A 24275-nucleotide genomic window follows, 5' to 3' on the forward strand; every position below is an offset into this window, starting at 1 on the left:
TGCACATCTCTCTCTCTTTCACTCTGTCTTTTCAGTATTGACAGCCTTCAAAATCAAATTTAATAAATTTCCCTGAAATCTGTAAAAGACAGTCACTCCTTCAGATTCCTTTCATAGAAAGTTAATTTGGGGTTACAAAAATCTTTCTTTTTACCAAAAGATTGATAAAAGGCAAGCCACAGCTGACTGTCTTATCATCTTTACAGTTGTATATACAGCCTACAAAAGAAACTCACGCAACACGTTTTATTTCTCTTTCCTTAGCTGTTTGTTTCAATCTTGTTTTGCTGTTGGCTTTTTGCATCTTGTACCTATAATTTTGGTTATATAATTATTTTCACTAACATCATGGACTATGACTCCATGCCTCTGTAGTCGAAGAAACTAGATCCTGGTGACTTCAATCTCTATGTATTTCAGACCTTATGTATTATTTCTAACCAATACACTAGAAATAGGTATGATCACTGCCAGGTTTTGTGGATAACTTATTTTGTCTGCTATATGAAGTATATATTCCTGTTCAGTCTTAAGGCTCTTGACAACAACATTATCTACTTTCACAAATACTGTGTTTGGCTACTGATTCTCCCAGATTTAGATAAGTTAGAACCAGATAAGGATATTGCAAGCTGCAGGTAACTCGTGTTTGTTGGCCGATCAGTCTTTATCCTGGTACTTTGTCTGGAGACCACAACTGATGTTCTTCATCCGGTATTATTGAGGGCAACCCTGGTTTCAGTTTGCATTGTGGAAGGAAGCTGACCCTTCCTAGTTCTGAAAAAGAGCAATGAACCCATTTTTTTCCATTTATGGGGAACTCCCCAAGGAATGGGAGAAAACATTTGCAAATTATACAAGCAGACAAAAACCACTGGAATTATCTGATGACTAGTGATGGGGAACAATCTCTCAGTGAGAAATAATGAGTTAGGCAGGAACAGATTGCAGTTCAATGCAATACTGGGGAAGAAGCTAGAGGAAGGACGTAGGAAGAAACAAGGCACTGAAAGTGATGAGCTGGGAAAATGATCTCTTCAGCTCACACTGAGTGGATCTGAGAGGAGCTGCCATTCCTGATACCAGAAAAAGGGTGTGGTAGCAGTAGTGAGGCTAAGAACATGTAAAATTATGTTTCCTATATGGATAAGAGATGCTCTACAGGGAAAATCTGTAAGATTCAAAGTGCCACTTGGAGTGAAATCAGTTTAGAAAGAGATGACGTCTAGGTTTTAACAGGAGCTGCATCTGACTGGCTAAAATGGCTGAGAGAAAAGGGGTTTCAGAAGCAGGTCTGAGGCAAATAAGAAACATTTTAGCTATGAGCCTGAGGTGATGGCTGGGGCAGACATAAAGAGATATCAGAGAAAGAGGAGATTTTAAGTAATTTCTGACTTTTGAAGGATATGCTATACAAGACACTAAGTATTTTGTCACTTATCATCTGGGAACTTTTTTCTTCATCTGCTCCTATATAGTACTCAGAACAAAGACCCCCTAATCCCACTTGAAGCTTTTGGTCACTATTTTAACAGAAACTGCAAAAGGAAATCAGATCCAGTGAGTCTGATACCAGCAATCACAACTGGATAGTCAAGTTTACACATGGGCCTTGTTTGTCCTTCCATGACCTTTTCAGAAGCTCTGAAACAACACAAAATTTTTAATTAATCCATGGGTGCATTTTCAAAGAGTAGTTAAAGCAGCTGTATTTATTTATTTGAAAGATCAACAGTGTGGAATTTGTTAAAATAAACCTACTGAGAACACTCAAAAAAATTGTGTCCTTTCAAAGTGCTGGTGTGCTTTGCTGTTGATTTTGCACCACAGATCATGGAAATATTTTATTGGATACTCTCTGGTTTTAAGAGAAGATCAGAAGTTGGTAATCCAGCTCAAAAGTTTTGAGTCCACAAGCTTTTTTTCTCCAATTACAAATAAAAATCTTGCATTGAATTTAGATACATTAAGAGGATGAGAAAGAGTATCTCAGAAATTAACTAGAAATTTGAGATTTTTAAACGTGTGTTGAAGCAATTTTTAACTTAGAGGTTAACATTACTGAAGAGATACTGTGAACAATTACTAGGTTGTTCTCAGTGAAGGGTCATTGTGAAAGCTCAGTAAAATAATGAGCATTGTATTTTTAATTTTCTCATTTTGTTTATCCACAATCAACAATTAATAGCTTAAATGAAGGCATGACTGATATTTGTATCAGAAGTCACCAAAGTGTACCTTTGTTTCCAAACCAATTTAATTTAAGTACTCTAGGATTTGCTTGGATTTTTTTGCCTCATCTGTTGCCAAGTGAATTGGAGAAAATGCCTTTTCAGCCAGACCTGTTATTGCCTAGAAGATGTAAGTCTAGCAAAATCCAAAATACAACATACACATAATTTTGCTGATTTAATTGGAGAAGATATTTCTGGTATTTTTTCCTAAAAGGAAGACTGGGTAGAATACAGGTGAGGGTGGCACACAGCTGGTGTGAAGCCGGTGCTGCAGGACCCACAGTTAGGTAAGGATGGACTACAAAAGGAGGAGCAGAGATTTAGCAGTCCATAAATCCTGCAGAGCTGCAGAGAGCTGACATTTACCAAAGAGAAGACCTTGAAGGAAGGTCTGAAAGAAATGTAACAGCTGGGAGCACAATTAATTGACAAACACTGAATGCTGTGAATATTAAAAATAAAATGTGTAGAAATAGAATTTTCTTTCTTGTAGTTACGTAGACAACAGTAATTTATTTTTAATATGTGAGCAGCGTTTTGTTTCCAGTACCTATTGCATTCCAGTTTGGTTTTATAGTATAGTAATATCTTATATGATTATTTTTACTTCTTGTTGGTGTTTTTAAACTCATTGATTTTGGTGTATAACTGAATTGCATGCGGCTTCATTGTCTGAAGTAATCTTTTAAAACAAGGATCCTCTCAGAGAAAACAGTATCTCCAATTTTGTTCTTTCCCATAGCAAGACAACATTTTGTTACATCTTATTGATATGGATTGAAGATATGTAGGCACTGCTATTAGAATTATTAAAACTGGTAACTGTAGCTGGTTTATCTCCCTCTATTTTGTATTTGTTCTGCTCCCTCACTCTGACAGTGTAAGAATTTATTTGGTTTAGTCTTCCTTGCTGCCTTCAGCTCTTCCTATAGAGACAACAGGATTTTTTTCTGTGTTGCTGTGCTCAGGTTTTGCCAGTGATTTTTTTTTTTTTTTTTTTTTAAGCCTCTAGGTGTCTTGGACCAATTTGCAATTTGCTGAAAATTTGAAGACAGATACTGTGCTGGTTCATCACTGATGAAAAAATTTCCACAATTAAAATGGAAATGCAAGGCGGTTTGAAGGATGAGGTGAGAAAATACCTAGTATAAAAGTAATGTAAATTTTCTATCATGTAACATTATGTGAGGCTTACTGAAACTCATTTCTTTTGTTTTATATTAAACTGATTTTAGTATCACTTCCACAGATTTACTCGGGTATAACTGATTTTATAATTTGGCTCCAAGAAGGATAGTGAAGAATGAATTAGCTTCAAACTGTCTTTCCTTTCCCCGCCTTACCCTAGCCCAGACTGGATACATAAACAGGATTAGGAGGGAGGGAGCACTTAACCTTGAACATTTACAGCAGAAGTAGAATCGTAGCGAAAGTATAAATTATTATAAAATGCCCCCTGGGGACATCAGGCAGAACTAGTTACAGATAGGTTCTGCACCTGTAGCAGATACATGCAACAAATGCAAAACAGTTTCCATGCCAGCTCATTTCTAGTTAAACCAAGAGTTCACGAGATCCATAAATCATATGTTCTGGATCTCTGCCACTTGTTATAAACGCAAAAAGATGCAGAAAAGAAACATGGAAAGGATGATACAGAAAGTTTATTTCAGAATGGTGTTACATATTTTCATAAATGTATGTTATCATGATAAGTAAGTGACAAATGTTATTTAGCCAGTACTTAATATTGAATGCAAAAGTATTTATTTCCTGAAATTAGAAGCTTTTTTCATATAGACAAATAACACCTGCCTGAGATGCCCAACTAGCAAAATCTGTATCAAAAGCAAGTTTATTCTGTGGCCTTATCTCTAAATAGGAAATACAATATTATTTTCAAAATGCAGGCACATTTGCTACTGGCATCTTGAAAAGTCCCTAAGTAACGTATGCCAAAGTCTCAATTTTACATTAAAAAACCTTTTATATAAATTTTAAGAATTTTCTTTAAAAAATATAAAACAGGATTACACGATAATCGAGAGGCAGAACTGAATGATGATAGCTGCCACACAATCAAAGTCCCCGCCCTGATGAGCTCTTACCATTTTATGAAAATACTGAAGTAAAAAAGCAATTAGAGTGGTCAAACAGCTGAGAGCGTGACAGATTTCCAGCAACTGTCTTAACTGCAAGTTTTAAACATATATTTGAAGTAAGCAAAACTGCATGCATTTAAAATTATAAATATTCCATTTTTTCATTCTCTTGGATATTGATTTATTAAAAAACTGTCATTTTCCTCTTCTTAGAAGGCTTTCTGGTTCAAAGCGTCTCTGCACACAGGTAATAGTGAAGTATTTCTCTTTTAAACCTTAACGTAGTCATAAATAAAATAATGATTTACAGAATACATGAGACTCAGTAAGAAATCAAGACTCTAAAGGCATTTACAGTTCCTAATGATTGTCCCATGCTGGGGCATTTACAAGTCTGCCAATAATAAACCTTTTATTATATATGCTAGATCATGAATTTGTCTATACATATGGAATTTACAAACACGTACGCATAATTGACTAACATTAGAGATAGTTACAGGCCAAATAATCTGGTAAGTAACCAGAAATATAACCAAATAACCAGAACCAAAGTTCTGCAGGGACACGAAGATTGGTCTTAGGCTGCTAACTTGTAAATCAAGTGATCTCTGTTCTGTTTGTAAACTGCTCTGCCACAGGCTTGAATCAAATAGTAAACTTGAAGAAATCACTTTCATTCTCTTGGCCTCAGTGAACTGCAGTAACTTCATTAGTCACATGAGGATTCTGAATATATAGCTGTTCATATCACAGTTAAAATTTTAATTTTGTGCGATGCGCAGAATTGTAGTAACAAGGGCCATGAAAGCACCTAGGACTGGCATAATTGTTATGCTGAAATTTTTCAGGGTTGTGTTTGATTATTCGAAGACATAAAGTACAGCCATCACTGCAGAGCAGGCAGGAGGCAGGCAGCGTGAGACACCAACGTGCCCTTGCAGCGGAGTCAGCCACCCGCATCCCGGGCAGTATTAACAAACGTGTAGCCAGCAGGTACAAGAAGGGAAGGGATCCTTCCCCTCTGTTTGGCACTTGTAAGAGCGTATCTGGACTACCGTGTCCAGTTTTGGTCTTCTCTTTACAAAAGTGTCATTCTGGAGTCAGTCTATGCAAGGGTGACCGAGATGGTCAGGGGGCTGGAGAACATGATGTCTAAGGAGAGGCTGAGAGCTCAGCCTGATCAGCTTGGGATAGAAAAGGCTAAGAGGAAACTTTGTGGCTGAATAAAACTACGGGACGATACAGAGAAGACGGAGCTAGACTTTTCTCGGAGGTGCATGGTTATTGGATGAGAAGCAAGAGAAACAGGTTGGAACATGGGAAATTCTCATTACTTATTATCAATTTGTTTATCACAAGATAAACACGGCAACAGGTAGCCCAGAGAAGTTGTCGAAACACTGTGCTGTCCTTGGAGGTGTTCAGTACTCCACTGCACATGGCCCTGAACAAGCTGGTATCAAACCTGATGTCTTGGAGCAGGGGCTTGGTCTAGATGACAACTGGACATCTCTTCCAACCTAAATTACGACTCTATGATTCTATTGGCGTATGTTATGGGCTTGCGTGGCGCGGGGTTTTTTTGGTAGCGGGGCAGGGGGCTGCAGGGGTGGCTCCTGTGAGAAGCTGCTAGAAGCTTCCCTGGCCCCAAGTCGGACCCTGGTCCAGGCTGAGCCCGTCAGCGACGGTGGTAGCACCTCTGGGAGAACAGATTTAAGAGGGGAACCTGCAGTGAGTCGGGTGATTGGAATGTGAGAGGAACCCCTCTGCGGATACCGAGGTCCGTGAAGGAGGAGGCGATGCCCCCCAGCCCGCGGTGAGGTGGCAGGCTGTCCCCCCAGCCCGTGGAGGGGAGCGGGGGAGTGGAGGCCGCCCAAGATGGCCGGGACTCCAAGGGAAAGCCCGCGCTGGAGCAGTCTGTGACTGAAGATCAGCCTGTGGAAAGGACCCATGCCAGGGAACTTCGGGAAGAACCGAAGCCCATGGAAAGGACTCACTGCCTCCCGCGGGAGACACCCCACGGCGGAGCAGGGGCCGAGCGCGGAGTCCTCCTCCCCCCGAGGAGGAAGGAGCGGCAGAGACAAGGGGTGAGGAACCGACCCCAGCCCCCGTCCCCTGCTCCCCTGGGGAGAGAGAACCGGGAGTGGGGCTGAGGCGGGAGGGCGGGGGGGAAGCTCTTCTCGCGTTGGGGTTTACTCCCCATTATCCTTGTTTTGGTTTGACTGGTAGTAAATCAATTTGATTTTGTCTATTCCCCAAGTTGAGCCTGTCTTTTGCCCGTGACCGTAAGCGGTGAGTGATCCCTCCCTGTCCTTGTCTCGACCCACGAGCCTGCCTTTATATTTTCTCCTCAACCCACCGTGGCCGGGGCGGGGAGTGAGCGAGTGGCTGTGTGCTGAAACCACGACAGTGTACTACCATAAACTTTATAATGATTACCACAGTTATGAAGCTAAATAAATCTCTTCCCCCTTTTTGGTATTTCTGAGTGCAACCCTTCAAATACCCAGCAAAGTCTTGCCACATGCCCAGCAGAGGGATTTTTCCCTTTTATTCCTATATGAGCCTTGTGCCTCCTGCGTAACGGTTGTTCTCGCTCTCCTCGTTCAACTTCTAATGTTCTGTGTCTGTTGGCAAGTTCAATAATCAGATAATGTGCTTAAAGTCAAAATACTTCTTAGAAATTTGCATTTGGCAAGCTATCTTCACTCCAGCAGATAGGAGCATCCTTCAGCGTACACTGCGTATTGTGATGCTTCAGTACTCACCATTCCCCCTTGGTCTAAGGTAGAAGATACGTTCAAACATTCAGCAACATTTCAGTCTGAAATGTTGGGTCGTAAGGGCAACTTCATTTAGCATTGGCGAGTAGACACAGTACCCGAGGTGTGGCATCATCACTCGTCAGGCCGCACCTGGAGTACTGTGTCCAGTCCTGGTCTCTACAATTCAAGAAAGACGCAGGCAGACTGGATAGAGTCCAAAGGATGGCCATGAAGATGATCAAAGGGCTGGAGAACCTGCCCTATGAGGAAAGACTGAAGAAGGTCTTTTCTCCCTCGAGAAGGCTCAAGGGGACCTCACCACAGTATTCCAGTACCTAAAAGGTAGCTACAAAGAAGATGGAGGCTCTGTTGTCACAAGGAACCACATGGAGAAGCCATGGGGCAATGGGTACAAGTGGCACTGGGAGAGGTTTCATCTCTACACAAGAAAGGAATTTTTTACAGTGAGAACTATCAATCACTGGAACCCGAGGGACACGGTGGAGCCCCCATCATTGGAGGTTTTCAAGATGCAATAGGACAGGGTGCCAGATAATCTCATCTAGGCTCTGTTTCCCATGAAAGGTTGGACCAGATGATCTTTCAAGGTCCCCTCCAGAGCAGGCTGTTCTATGGTTCTACAATTCTGAGTGCAACTCTTGCATCCATTTGTCGTTCTTGGTTGCCAGTGCTGCCATTACCACACCGCACCACACACTTTAGGTCACAATCCAGCAGACCAAAGGTTTCGCCTGGACCATGAACATCTTTCTGCCATACGGTATCTTCAGAACAATAAAAGGAAAAAAGCCCACGTTCTAGAAGACTGAAAGTGGCATCCTACTGGCACCTTTGGCTTGAGTAACTTGCATAATCAGCAATTCATTGCCAAAGATCTTGGTCTCATTACCATCTTGTGTAAGCCCAGTCATTTGTGAAATCTTTTTTCATTCTACCGTATTTTGAAATTAGTAAGTTTAAGGCATTTTGCAAAATGACTGGTGTACAACTAGACAGTAAAGCCTGGCTTCCTACTGTACTATTGCTAAGAAATCTGAAATGTTCTGTTGGAAAGGTGACCCCAGCAACTTACATTATTGAAGAGAAACAAAAACTATCAAGAAAAGCTTTTTCCATGTATCTGTCATTTAATCTCGTGTTCTGCATTTTGGACATACTTTGCTGTCTTCTTTTGGCGGAAATTTCTTTGAATGAAAATTTTTCCTGGTAGGTCCTTTCTAATTTTTTATTGGATGTTTCTTCTACTTTGAATAGACATTGAGAAGGAAATTTTTTTTCTCCTTTTGTGGAAAGTCTTCCATATTTGTGATGGTGTTAGGCCTTTTGCTCCCCACAGCATCCGATTTCAGAGGAATACCGAGGGATAACATCCCACAGTAGGTCTCTGAACACATCTATCTTCCAAACCGGGTTTTGTTCCCGTGTATTGATCTTTCCCCCATGAGGTCCCACAGACCGGTTCGTTACCCCTGACTTACAGAACGTCCATTTCCACGTGGCAATAACTCTGGCTCACAAAAACTGCCTCTGTTTAATGGCGGGAAAGAATCCTCGCCAGTTCGCAGCGCTTCTATTTGTTCCGGGCGACCACGCGAGCGTTGTGACCCAACACAGGTGACACCTCCTCCTTGCCATCCGAGGGAGGGAAGGGGACCCTACCGAGATCAACTCAAAAACCAGCAGGCATCCCCAGGCTAACCGAGGACAACCGCTTCGGCCTCGATCTCCCCGCCGCTCCCGTTCAGCCCCTGCACTCTCGCCTTCCTCCCGCGGGCCCCTGGATCCCCCCCGCGCAGCCTGCGGCTCTCCCTCTTCCCGCCTCGCCCGCCCGGTACCTCACGACCCGAGCCATCCAACTCCCGCCCAACCCCGAGGAAGGCTTTCGGCGAAGCCCGCCCCGCCGCCCCGCGCCCTTGTCGATCCCGAGGCCCCGCCCCGCCGGCGCTTCCTCCCTCTCTGGCGTCAGCTGGGGGGTGCCCGTGACGCCAGGGCGGCGGGGAAGGAGGAGGAAGAGGAGGAAGAGGAGGGGAAGCGGACGGGCACGAAGCCGGGGGGGGGGGGGGAGCGCCCCCAAGATGGCGGATCAGATCCCGCTGCACCCGGTGCCGCGCAGCACCCAGCGGAGAGCGGCCTATTACACCAGCGCCGCCGCGGCGCAGAGGCACAACAGGTACCGGGCAGAGGCGGCGCGGCGGTGTCCCCCCCCCCCCTCAAACCCCCTCACCCGCGGCATCTCTAAGGGCGGGCGGGGCGGCGTGCGCCCTTCGCCCGGCCCCGTTACCCCGTGGGGCTCCCGGACCCGCTCCGCGGGGAGCGCGGGAAGGGGCGGCGGCCCCCCCTGTAGGCCGAGAAGCGGGGTTGTCGGCAGCCCCTGCCTCGGCCCAGGCCTCCGCCGGCCTGGCCGCCCCCCCCCCCCCCCCATACCCCGGACCCCCGTGAGGAGGGCGTCCCGCTCTTCCCTTCGCCCGGCCGGGCTGTGGTGATGGTGGCGGCGGCGGCGGGTGGTGGTGGTGCCGCAGGGCCCCGAGGCCCTGCCGCTGCCGGCCCCGCGGCCACGGGTGCGGCCTTCGCTCCCCCCCCCCGTCCACGCCGGGGGGCCGCCTGCAACTCCGCGCAGCCCGGGTCCCTTGCCAAGTAGTTTAGTTAGGAGCGGGGTGCTCGCCTTGGGTGGCTTGTTTGGTAAACGGGCTGTGAGGTAGTTGCTGCGTGCGGGCACGGAAAACGTTCTTAAACGTAAGAATTAAAATAACTCCAAATTTCTTGCAAGGTGCTGTCTTGGGGGTTAAGCAGTTTGAGGAAGCCAGTTTAAAGGTCTGCCGTCAAATTAAGTTTCAGGCAAAGATTGAGTCGTTCTTTAATTCCCGTTATTGTGAGTAATTTCTAGGTATGCTGTCGTTGCGAGCAAAGAAAAACTTTGCTCTGTAATTTTGGTGTGTCCATTGGACAGCACTCTTACAGTGGAGGATCAGTTAGTTTGAGGGTTTTTTCTCTTCTCTTGTTTTTTGTAGAACGCTGATTGTGGACGCAAGGACTGGAGGGAGCAGTTGTAGGATCTGAAGTAAATGGACTTTCTAAAAATAGTTGGTGCTGTTGTTCTAATTCAAATACAGCGATAAATCCATTTCATCATGAATAATGTGTATTTTCTTCTCTGTCCCTCCCAATGAAATAACTAACAGAAAAGGTAGTTTAGAACTGTGCCAAGTATGTTAGGCTTAAATTATGTTGTCTTGATTCTTAAACTAGATAAAAACATTTTTTTATGAACGTTCATGAGCTCGTAGGACAGTCTGCCATAATAGTAGTTTTCCCCATCTCGGTAATACTTGGATGTCCGACAACTTGTAGTAGGTTTGTCCTCTCTTTTAAGGTAGGGCAGCGTTATCATCATCATCCCTATTCCTTGGAGAATTGAAGCAGGGGAAGCTCTTGCTGGAATCTGTAAGCTTCTCAGTAGGTGTTGTGCTTTGGAAGAAAAAGGGAAAGGGGAGGATTATGTAAGCAAAAACTTAGTCCAGAACATGAAAGGTATCAGGTAGTTCTCTTGTAGGTTACCCAGGAGTGTTTTGGTGATTTGAAAAATGCCATAGATATGATGGGTTGAGTTCATAAATCAGGTAGATACACACATTTATTGAAACTACATTTGCAGGCAGTAATTACAGTTATTTATACAAACTGTTTAAACCCGGCTTTATAATCAGATTTGGCAAACTGTAAGATCTAACAAGGAACTACCAGTTCATTACAGATCTGCTTCTTCCCCTCCATCTTGTTTGATCAACATCACCCTCCAAAGACTGTGGATTAAATTCCTTCTAATTTAGATTACGTCTTTCAGAGTTACGGTCTTTCATAATCTTTGTGTTTCTCGAGTGCGGGTGATACATATTGAACTTACTGATACTCCACACAAATGATTATCTATGGTTTTCATTACTTTTGTTCAACTACTTGTAGGTTTATAAAACCTTTAAAAGTTGGCAGACATGTTTATTGTGTTGCTTTATTTTGATCACTTGATTAAATAAATTGCTCTTTTGAGCTCTGAGAATTAGAATACATACACCAACCTCTTCACTCGCTCTAATTCTTTCTATTTTTCCAAAGGTGAGTTGAGTAGGTTGGTCATTCTCCTTCAAGAATACCATGCCCTGGATTTGTGAGAGCACCTGTTGTGTTCTTTGAAAGGTGTCCTGTGAACCTGTAACAAGAGCATGGGAATGCTTGTGTAGATTCTACCACAGGTGTCTTGTGTAAAGTCAAAGAGGAAATATGACAGTACAGGTGGTTGAACTACAACTTGTAAGTCTTATGACTCTAAGCTTGTAATTGAACTACAGCTCCTATGTCTTTATGAATGATTCATCCTGCTTTTCTAATCTTTATCTTCAGCACAGACTTTGAAGAAGCCTTGCATTCCTGTGGAAACTGCAGCAAAGGTCCTGATGTTGCAGATACTTATAAGAGTGTTGAAGTGAAGTCACTGAGGTCTCTGATATGCAGAAAGTTATCACATGCATATGTACATGCGGATTTTGCCTAAAAGGGTATATAATTCATACTTGCGAAGATGTCTAGAAACAAATGCTGATTAAAATGTAATAGAGTTGGTATCTCAGGTTTAATCCAGTACTGTGGTTTCAGGGTCTTCATGAGTCTTTTACTTGCTGTGATTTGTTCCTTCAGTGAAGAATTTGCAGTTTTTTGAAAGTCTTATACTCGGGTCCTTAACTTCAGCATGGTAGTGTTTTTAACTCGGGTTGATTGATTGCCCTGCTACTGTGCAACATCAGTTAATACAAGTTGTCAGTTGCTAACCTTTAGTGGCCTCAAAGCTAATTTGTAGGATGACTTCTTTTGCTTGAGCTAAGCAGTCTATAGGAGTCTCTGCCAGTGTTGCTGTACTTTGCAGTGAGGACAAAGACTTCCTCATTCAGTGTTTGTCTGTAATGTACTTTCTGCTTTTGAGATTATTTTGAGGGACTGATAACACGCATTTTAAAGCTGGAATATGTTTTTCCCACACACCTGAAGAAACTTTGATGATACACACCTGAGACTGTACACTTCTGTATAAAATTGTAGCTAGTTAAGAGCCATGAAATGTCCTGGGATGTACTTCATTACAAACATGACAAGGTTAATTTATTTTATGTATTAACTTTGTATATGTTAAGGCCTGTTTAAAAGAAAAAATTAAAACCACATATTAAATGTTACTTGTGGTTCAGTGAACACATGCATCCTGTTCTGCTTTTATTTCTGATTTTTAAGGGCAACTTACTATTTTTGCAGTAGAAATTCAGGTTTTGTATCTTCTGCCACCTTCCCCTACCTACAGAGAACTGTTTGTGTGCTACTGTTGGAAACTAGGGAGATCTATCTTGAAGTAAAAGGTTGTTCATCTTCAAATTATTAAAAAAGCCCTTGGTATTGTTTTATATATTCAACTTGAATAGTTGTAGAAGGCTTGGGGACAAAGAGGTGATTGATTCAGCACTTGTTTCAGCACTTTGTCCTTCAGCCTGAAGGATCTGTTATCTACAGGAAAAATAGCTACTGCTTTTTGTTTACATTGTGAAGGGAAAAGAAGACCAGAGAACATCCAGGATCACCTTAAATGTGCAGTGAGACTTAACACGATTGGTTCTGTATGTTAGACTTGTATTTGTCATCATCAGCCCTGGAGTAATCAACTGCTAAACACAGGAAGGAAGTTAACTGTGCTGTGCCTGTGTTGTCATGTGAGGTTGATGGAAGGAAAACAAGAAGCCTGGTGGAATTTTGAAGCTGATAAGGAATTAAACAGTAGTCAGCCCTAATTTATCCAAAAGCAAAATACCTGGTTTGTTCAGATGTCACGCACTTGCTGCTGTCAGCGTATGCTTGTATTTGGTCTGTTAGGGCCAAGGTATGAGGTGTTGGGACTCCTGAGCTGGTACCAAAAAATCAGGTCTTACTAGTTGTGTCCAGTGTTACATAAATTCAGTTGCGCTCCAGGTATTCACAGAGGTGATGTCATGAAAAACATTCACTCACTGGAAGGAATCCTCTTGCACGATTATTCATAGTGTGGGTCACAGCAGTGTGCTTACGAATGACCACACTAGATATATTAGGCGGTTACAGTAGGGCAAATTGTGGAACAGATCAACTGCTGTTGTTTGTCTCTGCAGCTTGCTCACTGATTGAGCAACTCTGTTTTAAGGCAGCCAGCTATACTGTTATTTTTGAATTCTCATTCTTTTATGTCGTTAGCAAAAAAGAAAATTACACAAGAAGGAAGAACAAAATAATGGGATAATGTGTCCATTGTCCAGGTAAATGCAAGACACTTGTTGCTTAACAACTAGTGGATTGTAGCTTATTTCATGTGAGGTATGTATAATAGGAAAAAAATAATCTATTCTAGGCAAAACAGAATGGAAGTCTGCAGAACTCAAAGTTTGCTGAGAATTCACATGCTTCCCTGATATTTATAAATGTCAAACAAATTTTCTAATTACGTAGACAGTAAGATGATTTAATGTAGTATTACTGTTCTAATGCTTTTCATTTAAATGAAAGCTGTTCCCAGCAATCTTGCAGTCCTTCTGGTTATGATTTCTCAAGGTGTTTGGCTAGATTTCACCGTGAACCACCAAAAAGTAGAGACGTACAAATGTCAAGAGATAACACTAGGTGCATGTACAGTAATTCTGTGATTTTCTTTAATTTCTGACGTTGTTTGAAGTCAGCTTTGGTAAAATACTTTGATACCTGGTGCTTGCTCAGTTGTTTGTTAGAAGCACGTGTTCTAGTTCTGAAGTACAGTGTGATTTTTCATAGTTCAGATGTTGTTCTTCATATTCCAGTGCTAGTTTTTTGATATTTTAAGTGTAAAAATTAAGAATAAAAACTTCCCCAAATAACTCAAATTGTTATTTGTTGAGACTGTGTAACAATCAGAGCTAATAGGACCTAACATCTCTTGTAGAAAGGTGTTTACAGGAAGCTCATAACTTATTTTGCAACAACTCTGGGTCTGGAAAGCCTTGCAAAATGTCCATAATTATTCAAAAACCTGAACTTTGATATGTATCAGTGTAGTTTACATGTTGCATGGGTTGTATGCAGTGATACTTGGTATTTCTTGCAGTTTTTCTAAAATGTTCCTAGTTCCTATGATCTCTGTCCCTGGGTATGTCTGAAAGTTTACAATCAAAAGTTCTTAACAATGTTTGGGCACAGTTTTACAGGTTTCATTTTAACCTGCTCTTCTCCCCCCCATACCTGTTAATTGAAGGGCTGTACGTATCTCATCCTGAAAATGAGTTTGAAATGACAGATGAATCTGAAGGATTGACAATATTGACATTAATTTTAATATAACTTCTGTGATAAAGCATTCTGAAGATGGAAATGAATTTACTTTTGAACTTTTATGTTTTGAAACTGCTGTTGCAAAGTGACAGTAACTTCTTCAAACATCTGTTGTTTGACCAGAAGCAACAAATAGTTTCATCCAGAAGCATAAGCTGTAAAAGTTTATGTTACTTTTTTTGTAGAAATAGCATTGTTATTCATCCTACTACTCAGGATATGGTCACAGAAACTCCTGAAAGTTAAGCAACTGTTGGAGTGTGCGTGAGTGGACACTGCTTGTTAATTGTCTGCATGTGTACTGGCATGTTTCCACTTGCTCATGAAGAAAGCTCGTAACATCATCCTAGTTCCTGTGATGCTTTGTTTAAATTAGAGCCCCTGTCTTGTGGGTTTTTTTTCCTCTGTGACAGGCATACCGAACTGGCAACTAAGTGGACACACGATTACAAATTAGTCTAACCCTCCTCTCTCTAGGACAGAAGTTTTCTTTGCTGGAGGTAGCAACCCAAAGTGAGATGTACTGGTTGTTACTGTGATATCAAAAATTACAAATGTTACAGGTTCAGCTGATACTTGCTAGAAATGTCATGAGCTCCGAACAACCAAAAGTAATCCTGATAAGCATTTTACGTTAGAGCTACTAATGTATAGATGTTAAAGTGTATTGGAAATGAGAACATGTTAAAATACACAGCTGTATGTTATGCTGATATATTCAAATGTTCATTCAAATACACCTCTAGCTTTTGTTTTAGCATGAGGAGGAAAGGACGAAATGCAGTGCGAAGAAATCTCTGTAGAATTGTAGTTAGGAGAATTGTCTGTACTGTTATGCTATTCTTACAAAGTAGATCAATCATATATGTCCTTTTGCTCTTTTTACAGGAGAACTATTGCCCCCCTGTTTTTTTTTTTTTTACTGACTTCACCTGAAATTCAAATTGTTTGTCTCTTTGCAAAGCAGAACTCTTTTCATCAAAAAAAAAATTGATGTCACTGTCTTGCAGGACATACTGTCCGTTGTAATTAGCCTTTCCTGAATTGTGAGTTTGGACAGATACACTGTTCTTGTTTGGAATATGTCACTGAGTAATTTTTAGGCTGAATCTGAGATGCCATCTCTTAATTCTGATTCTTCCAACAGGGTTGTTTGCATGGGATGTTGTACTTGGGATGTTCTATTTGTGTAACAGTGGTTCAGTCTATGTTTTCAAGACTCTCAAGTTGTGAATACCACTGGTTTTTAGAAAAAGAAGTTAGCAGCGAATTTTTTCTTAACTTTCTTCTCAATGTGTGTTCTATGCCCATTGTTCGCATATTCACATTCCTGGATTGCGTGTTGCTTTGCTGAAGACTTTATTCATAGGTTAATACTGCTCATTGGGACTGGCACCTGATTTAGGATTGGTGTGGATTCTAAGGTTTTTGCTGGGGACAAAGGTCAAAGTAGTTTGATACATAGCTTTTGAAAAATGGCCTTGACATATGTTAATGTTTTCAGAGCTTTTATGCAGTGTGTGTTGTGATTTTAGTTTCTGTGCCTTTTGCTTTTCAAAGCAACCTTTGATTTAATGGTGCAGGTAACCATATTACTTGCATATAGAGCTGCTCACAATAGGAACTGTAAAATATTTTTGCGTACAATGACACTTTCGTTGGTGTCATACCAGAGAAGTAATACTTTGTCTGCAGACATAAATTTTGATGACAAAGGAACTTTTAGTGTTTTTAGTAATTAATTGCAGTTCTTTGACTTGACATTACTTAGAACTGTGTATTTGGAAAAAGTTGTCCTGTTTTTTTCTGCACTAGTAATACTCTTTCACACCAAGATAGGTTTATAGATAGTCATAATCTTTAGCACGATTATTCTTAGAGTAATTATCCTGATCTGAGGCATTTTAATCTTTAGGCAAAAAAGTGTTTGAGAACTTCAAATTGTTATTGCAGGTGATCCTATCTTTTGCAGTCAACATGTGTGACTGCATGTGCAGTAGAATAAACTTTGTAAATGTGTTTCTAAGATTGTTCGTGTTTAAGCTATTATTTTTGCCCTATAGTTGCATGCCTTCCTGGTTTGTATCTGTAGTATCTAAATACAGTGATTTGTGTTGCTTGGGCAGGCATTTGGATTGCTAAGAACAGGGAGAGAAAACAATTGATTGGGCTACAATGTCAATAACAATACCCAGTGACAGTGATAAAATGGTCCCGTTGTTGTGATCAATGACGTACCCTACTAATTAAAAATAGGATTCTGGTGAATGTAGATGATGTTTCCTCAGGTCCTGCTGTGTATTTAGGTATTTCTGGTATCTATTTGTTAAATACAGAGACTCACTCATCTTGTCATGGGTTGAAAAAGATCTTGTATTAGGATATATGTAATGCTTTGTAAGGTAAGCAAAGGGGAATAAGGAAGGGTGCCTTTTTTCATGAAGGCTTCATTATGCAGATCTCCTGAATTTGTTTCATCTGTACACAGCTCTGTTAAAGTGAGAGCTAGGAGAGAGAGAAGGCAAATAGCATTCAGAATATTTGCTTTATGTAAGTGTCGAGTGGAACCTGTAGTTTTAGTACCTGTGATTTAAGCAATTTTTGATAAGCTACTGATGAAAGGGAGCTGTCTTGGTAATAACTATGTGATCTGCTTTCAGACCTTTATCTCAACCGATGTGACGGTTTTTCCCTTAGCTCTCCATGGCAGAAGATGTCAGCCTTTTTTTTTTTTTTCCCTTTTTTTTCTTATTGTAGTAGTTGATCAAAAATGCTGCCTTATGTTTTTCCAGAATATCTCTCTGCATCATTTGTAAAAGGCTGGGGCAACTTGATTTATTTGGTCTTATTGCAGTAAATACTATTCATCTTGGTGACACACCCAGTAATAAACTTGCCTGCATACAGCAGAAGTACTTTTTCCTTCTGTTTTGTTGTCCGATGGATAAACATGCGCTATGATGGGAGTGTTGTAATAGGTTTTTATAGATCCTTTCATGCAAGGACACAAAAGCAAAGTTAACTATTGAAACTGGATATAAATGTTCAGGTCCACAAATCTTCGGCTTCCTTAAAAGCTGTCCCAACTGTTTACTTGGGGTTTTTTTGTTTGGGTTTTTTTGTTGTTATAACTGTTGGAGTGCTGTGGTTAGTGTCCTCTTCTGTGTAGATATCTGACACACCTGTCCCTGATAATGCATATAAATTTCTAATAGGATTATTCTGTGTGTGTGTGTATGTATTTTTTTTTAGGCCAGGACTTGGATTCAGAGAATTCCCAAGTAATACTGGTTAGGGGTGCACTTGCATTAGAGGCATAACTAAAGCTAAATAGAGACAAATAGTGGTAAGCTCTAATATTTCAGAAGTTTTTAGAAATTAGCTTTTCTATGTTTTGGAGGAAGAGGTTAAAGGAAATTCTTTAAATTTCATGCATTCACCTGTAGAAGATTTTTCCATTTTCCACTGCTGTTGCAATCTAGGAACAACATGATTGTTCTGTAGTTAAACTAAATTTACTGCTGTGTAAAGCATAGAGGTGTTTGAAATTAGAGGGGAAAAAGTAACTTCCAATCTTTAAAAATGCAGAAGAATATTTGAAAAAAAAAAATTTGTAATTTGATTTTTCTCGGGTAGCTTCTAGCAGAGCAATCTGTTTTATGGAGACACTGGATATTTGAGTAAGAGGAGCAGTTATACCACAATACATTGTATACTTATGAGTATGGTTATGGATGAACATGCATTTCTTAATAAAATTTTTCCTGCTGCTGTACAGAGTTTCCTGGAATTTTTTTCTTTGTCACAGGACAGGATCTGAACAGTTACGTCAGGTGGTTTGTCCTTTAAGGAACAATTCTTGCTCTTTATATAAACATGCCTGTCCCTTTCTTCATTATTCCTCCTACTGCATCTCTACAATTTGACAGTCTCCTTTATCCTCAGACTGGGAAGGTGTTCACCTAGGTTAACCCCTGGAGGAATTACTGGAGGTAGAGCAGGATATGGGTGAGAGGAGGTTGTGCTGCTTACTCTCAGTCTTTCCTCTGCCCGTGACCAGAAGCAGAGGGAGTGCTGTGGGTGGCAGCAGCCATTGAGCCAAATTGCCAGTGCTTGGTGGGATGGGACATGGTCACAGTGGCAAGCAGTGATAGCTCAACTGCCAGTAACTGGTCTTTCTCAGCTTTTCTACTCGGATGCTCGGCTGGAACTTCTTCCACTGCTGCCTCTCTTCTATGCTATTCTGCATCCCACAGCCAGCTCATATATCCAATTCCTGTGTAGACTCATGGCCATGCATTCCTTTTCCCTCTCTCACTGGGTTTGAGAAATACTGCTTTAAGACATCAGCTTTGTTTTTCCTTCCTGTGAATTATGGTATATAGCACAAGTGATAGGTGACAAGGAAATGGTATTTATGCAGTATCTGACACAGTGCTTCTATCCTGCCTGGGTCTTTTAAGCAGACAGATAGAAAAATCCATCATAGATACTGCTTCTGCATTTGTCAAGCAAGTAAAACCAGAAGAACATGCGGTCCTGATTGTCCTGCCCCTTGCACCTTCCTGCAGTGCTCTTGAGCATTGCTCTTTCAGAACAATGGAAAGCTGACAAATAAGTACGGATCTAAATAGGTAGCCTGATTGGATTTAAATTAATTAAAATGGTTACCATTACCAGTTATGGCACCCATGGAACTCTGCAGCTGTATCTACTCTGGCAAACAGCCATCAAAGTGGAATCATATAGGTATAGGTGACTTGAGGCATCATTTTCACAGCAGATGTTTATATCAAAATTTCATTTAAATTTATTGTACATGGTTTCCTTTCACTTAAATCTGTTAAATGATATTCCTAATAGTAGTCAGATTTTGTTGAAAGTTGTTTAATATTAATGTTCCTTTTTCATTAGGAAACCATATTTTTGTCAAGATGGTTGTCTTCCTACCTGATTTAGTAGCACTCATGCTGAGAGTTTTGATGTCTTCACTCTAGCTTCTTTATTCATGTTGCTTTCAGTGCTTCCCTATTTTAATAAAAGTTTCTAGGATTATACTTAATTGATTTGTCACTCAAGGAAAATCAGCACTTCAAGCAATTAAGTGCAGAAAAATACAAGGTAACAAAGACATAAAGATTTTTGTCCTCATCCTAGTTATGAAAAATCCATTATTCATTATCTTATTGTTTTTAAATACTGAAGTACAATTTTCCAACACAATAGCAAAATTGCTTTTGAAACAGAATAAATTGCTTGCCAGTTCAGAGGCTGTATTTTGAAGTCAGGATTATTAAACGTGATGGTGCTTATGCTCATTATCTTCACTACTTGGTGAAGCTCCATATTTAAAAGTGCAAACCTAGATACTGATTGTGAAAAAAGTTGTTTATAATATAATGGCAAAAAAACTTTAATGAAATTATAATTAGGACATCAATGTACTCCGCAAATATTAACACATTTACAAGAGTAGATTTAAATATTATGCATGTCTGTGAATGTGTTTCTCAGCCAAGTCTGCCTCCTATAATTCTCTTGCATTAGCATGTTCCTTCAAGAGAGACTTTAACCATATTTGCTGTGTTACTTTTGTATATAAAGGATATAATTTCCCGAATCAGACACCTGTTAACTTTGTACAGAAGTAAAACATATCTGTTACATTGCAATATCTTGCTGTATGCTCCAGTACAGCTAGCAGATTGTGATTTCACTGGATGGTGTTACAAGTACCCTATTAATTGTTCGGATGTCTAAAAGCAAAACGTGATGCAACGGAAAGCTCTATATTAAAACTGATAATGTAATTTGCAAATTTAACCAGGAGAGATTATAAAAGCATTGAATGTGAATCTGTTTAAACACAGGCCTGCCTTATTAGAAGTCTTAGCATAAAGTAATGTCTTAAGTTTTTTTTAAGCAGTGGTTTTATTGTCTAGTGTTAAAATTAGTCTAGTCTGAGAGTAATCCATATAATTTAGTATAATATATGTGTTAATGTGTAATAACTGCTCTGTTTTGTGAAGACAATTTTTTGTATAGTGCTTTTTCTTAATGACTGTTGATAGTAATGGGAATGGAAAACATGTTGCCAGATTGCCATATTAAACTAAACATCAGATGCAGCTTTTTGCAGACAACATTGTTTGTGAAGATCAAGTTTTTCATGTTTGTTTTAAACTCCCCCCCCCCCCCCTTTTTTTTTTTTAAGTAGGTACTGGTGATGATAATTCTGAAAGCATTTTCCATGCCATATTTTCACACAGCTAACTTTCTGGGAACTCGTAACTTTTAACAAATTTACACTTTAGTTTGAAACTTTTGTTGTTTTCTGCAGTGTAGTTGTGCTTTTGCATCATTTGAAATAGGTGAAGATTTTTCTTCACAAGGTCTGACATGCTTAAGATTCCAATACTCAGCTGACTTGCATCTGGGGGGAATAGGGGTGTGTGTGTGTTTATTATTATTCCTAGTTATGCATTATTTTCTAATCTGGTCTGAACGCACTGTTAATGATGTCCCATACTAAGTGATTCAAAGGAAGTATAGGAATCAGGGCATCACCTGCCAACCAAAAGAGGAAGTGTCTAGCTAATGACTAGTTAATCAGTAGTGGGTTTGGTTTTTCTTTTTCTCTCCTTCCTTATTAGATCTTCCCTCTTAACTGTATTGATACCAATTTATTACGTAGCCAGTGTAAAATATGTAGTGTACCTTTTCAATACAAATCTAATACTACAATACAATCCCCCCTCCCTGCCCCTTTCCTGGCATCCAAAAATGGTTAATAATTGCTTTAATATATTCCTGCATACAACAGGGCACAACACAGAAAATCTAGGGGAAAAGGAAATAGTTTCAGACTTTTGTATTAAATGTACAGTAAGTTGAGAAAATGCAAATCCAGTGATGGTGCTTTCTTTATGCTTAGTCCTGGTGTTTGTAATGTTACTTTCTTTTTAAAATACTGAGTTTGTCTATCAAGATTTTGGACTGAATACTGCTCAGGGTGCTGTTCTGTGTCAGCAGAATTCCCGCCTGTTCAAGCAGGGCCACCTAGAGCTGGTTGCCCAGGATCATGTCCAGACAACTTTCAAACATCTCCAAGGATGGAGATGCTACAACCTCCCTGGACGACCCTTGTCAGCCCTCAGTCATCCTCGTGGTAAAAAAGTGTTTCCTGATGTTCAGACAGCACCTCCTGTGTTTCAGTTTGTGTCCATTGCCTCTAGTCCTGTGACTGGGCACCGCTTAAGAAAGCCTGGCTCACTCTTCTCTCCAGCCTCCCTTCAGGTATTTACAGATGTTAATAAGAACCTGCCCAGGCCTTTTCTTCTCCAGGCTGAACCACCTCTCTCAGACTTTCCTCATATGTGAGATGCTCCAGTGCCTTAATCATCTTCATGGCCCTTCATTGGACTCTCTCCAGTGTGTCCACGTCTCTCTTGTACTGAGGAGCCCAGACCTAGACACAGGAGTCTAGTGTGTGGCCTCACCAGTGCTGAGCAGAGGGGAAGGATCACCTCCCTTCACCTGCTGGCAATACTTTGTCTAACGCAGCCCAGGATACCAGTAGCTTTCTTTGCAGCAAGGGCACATCGCTAGCTCATGTTCAACCTGGTGTCCACCAGGATCCCCAGATTGTTTTCTGCCAAGCTCCTTTCCAGCTGGGTGGCCCCCGCCATATACTGGTGTGTGTGGGGTTGTTCCTCGCCAGGTGCAGGACTCTGCATTTCTCTTTGCTGAACTTCCCGAGGTTCCTGTCAGCCCATTTCTCTAGCCTGTTGAGGTTGTTTGTGATGGCAGCACAACTCCCTGGTCTGTCACTTGCTCATCTAAAGTTTGTGTCATCAGCAAACTTGCTGAGCTCTGCTCCATCCTCCAGATCACTAATGATGATGTTGAACAGGACTGGACCCAGTATGGACCCCTGGGGTACACTGCTAGTTGCTGGCCTCCAACTAGACTTTGCGCCACTGATGACCACCCTCTGGGCCTGGCCGTTCAGGCAGTTTTCAGTCCACCTCTGTCTGCTCATCTAGCCCCAGCATCAACAACTTGTCTATGAGGATTTTATGGGAGACAGTATCAAAGGCCTTACTGAAGTCCAAGTGGACACTATCTACTGCTCTCCCCTCATCTACCAGGCCAGTTATTTCATTGTAGAAGTTTATCAAATTGGTGAAGCGTGACTTCCCCCTGGTGAAACCATGCTGACTACTCCATATGGTTTTCTTGTCCTTTGTGTGCCTGGAAATGGTTTCCAGGATTAGCTGGTCTATCACCTTCCCAGGGATCATGGTGAGGCTGACCAGCCTGTAGTTCCCTGGGTCCTCCTTCCGGCCCTTCCTGAAGATAGGAGTGGCATTTGCTTTCCTCCAGTCTTCAGTCACTTCTCCTAGTTGCCATGATTGATCAAAGGTTATCGAAGGTGGCCTTGCAATGACAATCTGCCAGGTCCCTCAGCACTCGTGGGTGCATCCCATCAGGGCCCATGGGCTTATGTACGTCCAGTTTGCTTAAGTATGCCCTGACCCGATCCTCTTCCACCACAGGTACATCTTCCTTGTTCCAGCCTTTCCCCCTGCTCTCTGACGCCTGGGACTCCTGAAAGCCATTCTTGCTGGTAAAGACTGATGCAAAGGCAGCATCCAGTACCTCAGCCTTTTCCATGTCCTGTGTAACCAGGTCCCTCGTCTCATTCAGCTATGGACCCACATTATCCCCAGTCTTCCTTTTGTCACCTGTGTACTTACAGACTTCTTGTCTTTGACGTCCCTGGCCAGATTCAATTCCATTTGGGCTATAGCTTTTCTAGCTTTGTCCCTGGGTGCTTGGACAATGTTTTTGTATTCCTCCCAGGTTACCTGTCCTTGCTTCTACCCTCTGTGCATTTCTCTTTTGCATCTGAGCTTGGACAGGAGCTCCTTGTTCATCCAGTCAGCCCTCCTGGCATTTTTGCCCGCCTTCCTGTTCATTGAGATGGAAATCTCTTGAGCTTGGAGGAGCGGATCCTTGAATGCTAACCAGCTTGGAGGGAAGAGGGCCCCAAAAAAGGCTTTATCCCATGGGAGTCTTCCAAGCAGTTCTTGAAAAGGCCAAACCTGTTCTCCTGAAGTCCAGGGTTGTAAGCTTGCTTTTTACCCTCCTCCCTGCCCTCAGGACATTGAACTCCACCATCTCATGGTCACTGCAGTCAAGGCTGTGTTTGACCTTCACATCCTCAGTGAGTCCCTCCCTGCTTGGTGAGTAAGAGGTCCAGCAGAGCACTGTTGGCTCCTCTAATTGCTTGGAGGAGGACATTGTTGTCAAAGTACTGCAGGACCCTCCAGGATTGCTTATGTCCTTTTGTATTGTCCTTCCAGCAGATACCCGGGTGGTGGAAGTCCCCCATGAAGACCAGGGCCTGCGAACGTGAGGCTGCTTCTATCTGTCTATAAAGGGCCTCATCTGCTTGTTCTTCCTGTTCAGGTGGTTGTAGGAGACACCCACTATAAAGTCACCTTTACCTGTCTTTTCTTTAATCCTAACCCAGAAGTTCTCAGCTGGCTCCTCATCCATCCCCAGGCAGAGCGCCACGCGCTCCAGCTGCTCTCTCACGTAAAGGGAATGGATTTTTGGTTTTGTTAATTACTATTTTCATATAGATTGTTTTTAGGTTGCTGTGGGGAAAATGGGACAGTCCCAGGACGCACGTCGTAAGGGATGACTATAGAATACAGCTTCATAAAAATCAAATGTACTAATTCTGTGCCAAACACTTTTTTTTTTTTTGTGACTCA

The 24275-nt window shown here is 41.5% G+C and overlaps 1 protein-coding gene across 2 annotated transcripts in view; it reads left to right on the forward strand.

Annotated features, from left to right (window-relative positions):
- The first annotated feature begins 9159 nt into the window (after positions 1-9159).
- Positions 9160-24275, forward strand: part of ATP9B (ATPase phospholipid transporting 9B (putative)) — a 171179-nt gene continuing 156063 nt past the window's right edge. For both annotated transcript variants that reach the window (XM_030041747.1, XM_030041748.1), the window contains exon 1: positions 9160-9295. In XM_030041747.1, the coding sequence (XP_029897607.1) occupies positions 9201-9295 (95 nt within the window). In that variant the 5' untranslated portion in view covers positions 9160-9200. The remainder of the gene's footprint in view (positions 9296-24275) is intronic.

This window comes from Aquila chrysaetos, chromosome 18 (genome assembly GCF_900496995.4).
Source record: "Aquila chrysaetos chrysaetos chromosome 18, bAquChr1.4, whole genome shotgun sequence".
NCBI lineage: Eukaryota > Metazoa > Chordata > Aves > Accipitriformes > Accipitridae > Aquila > Aquila chrysaetos.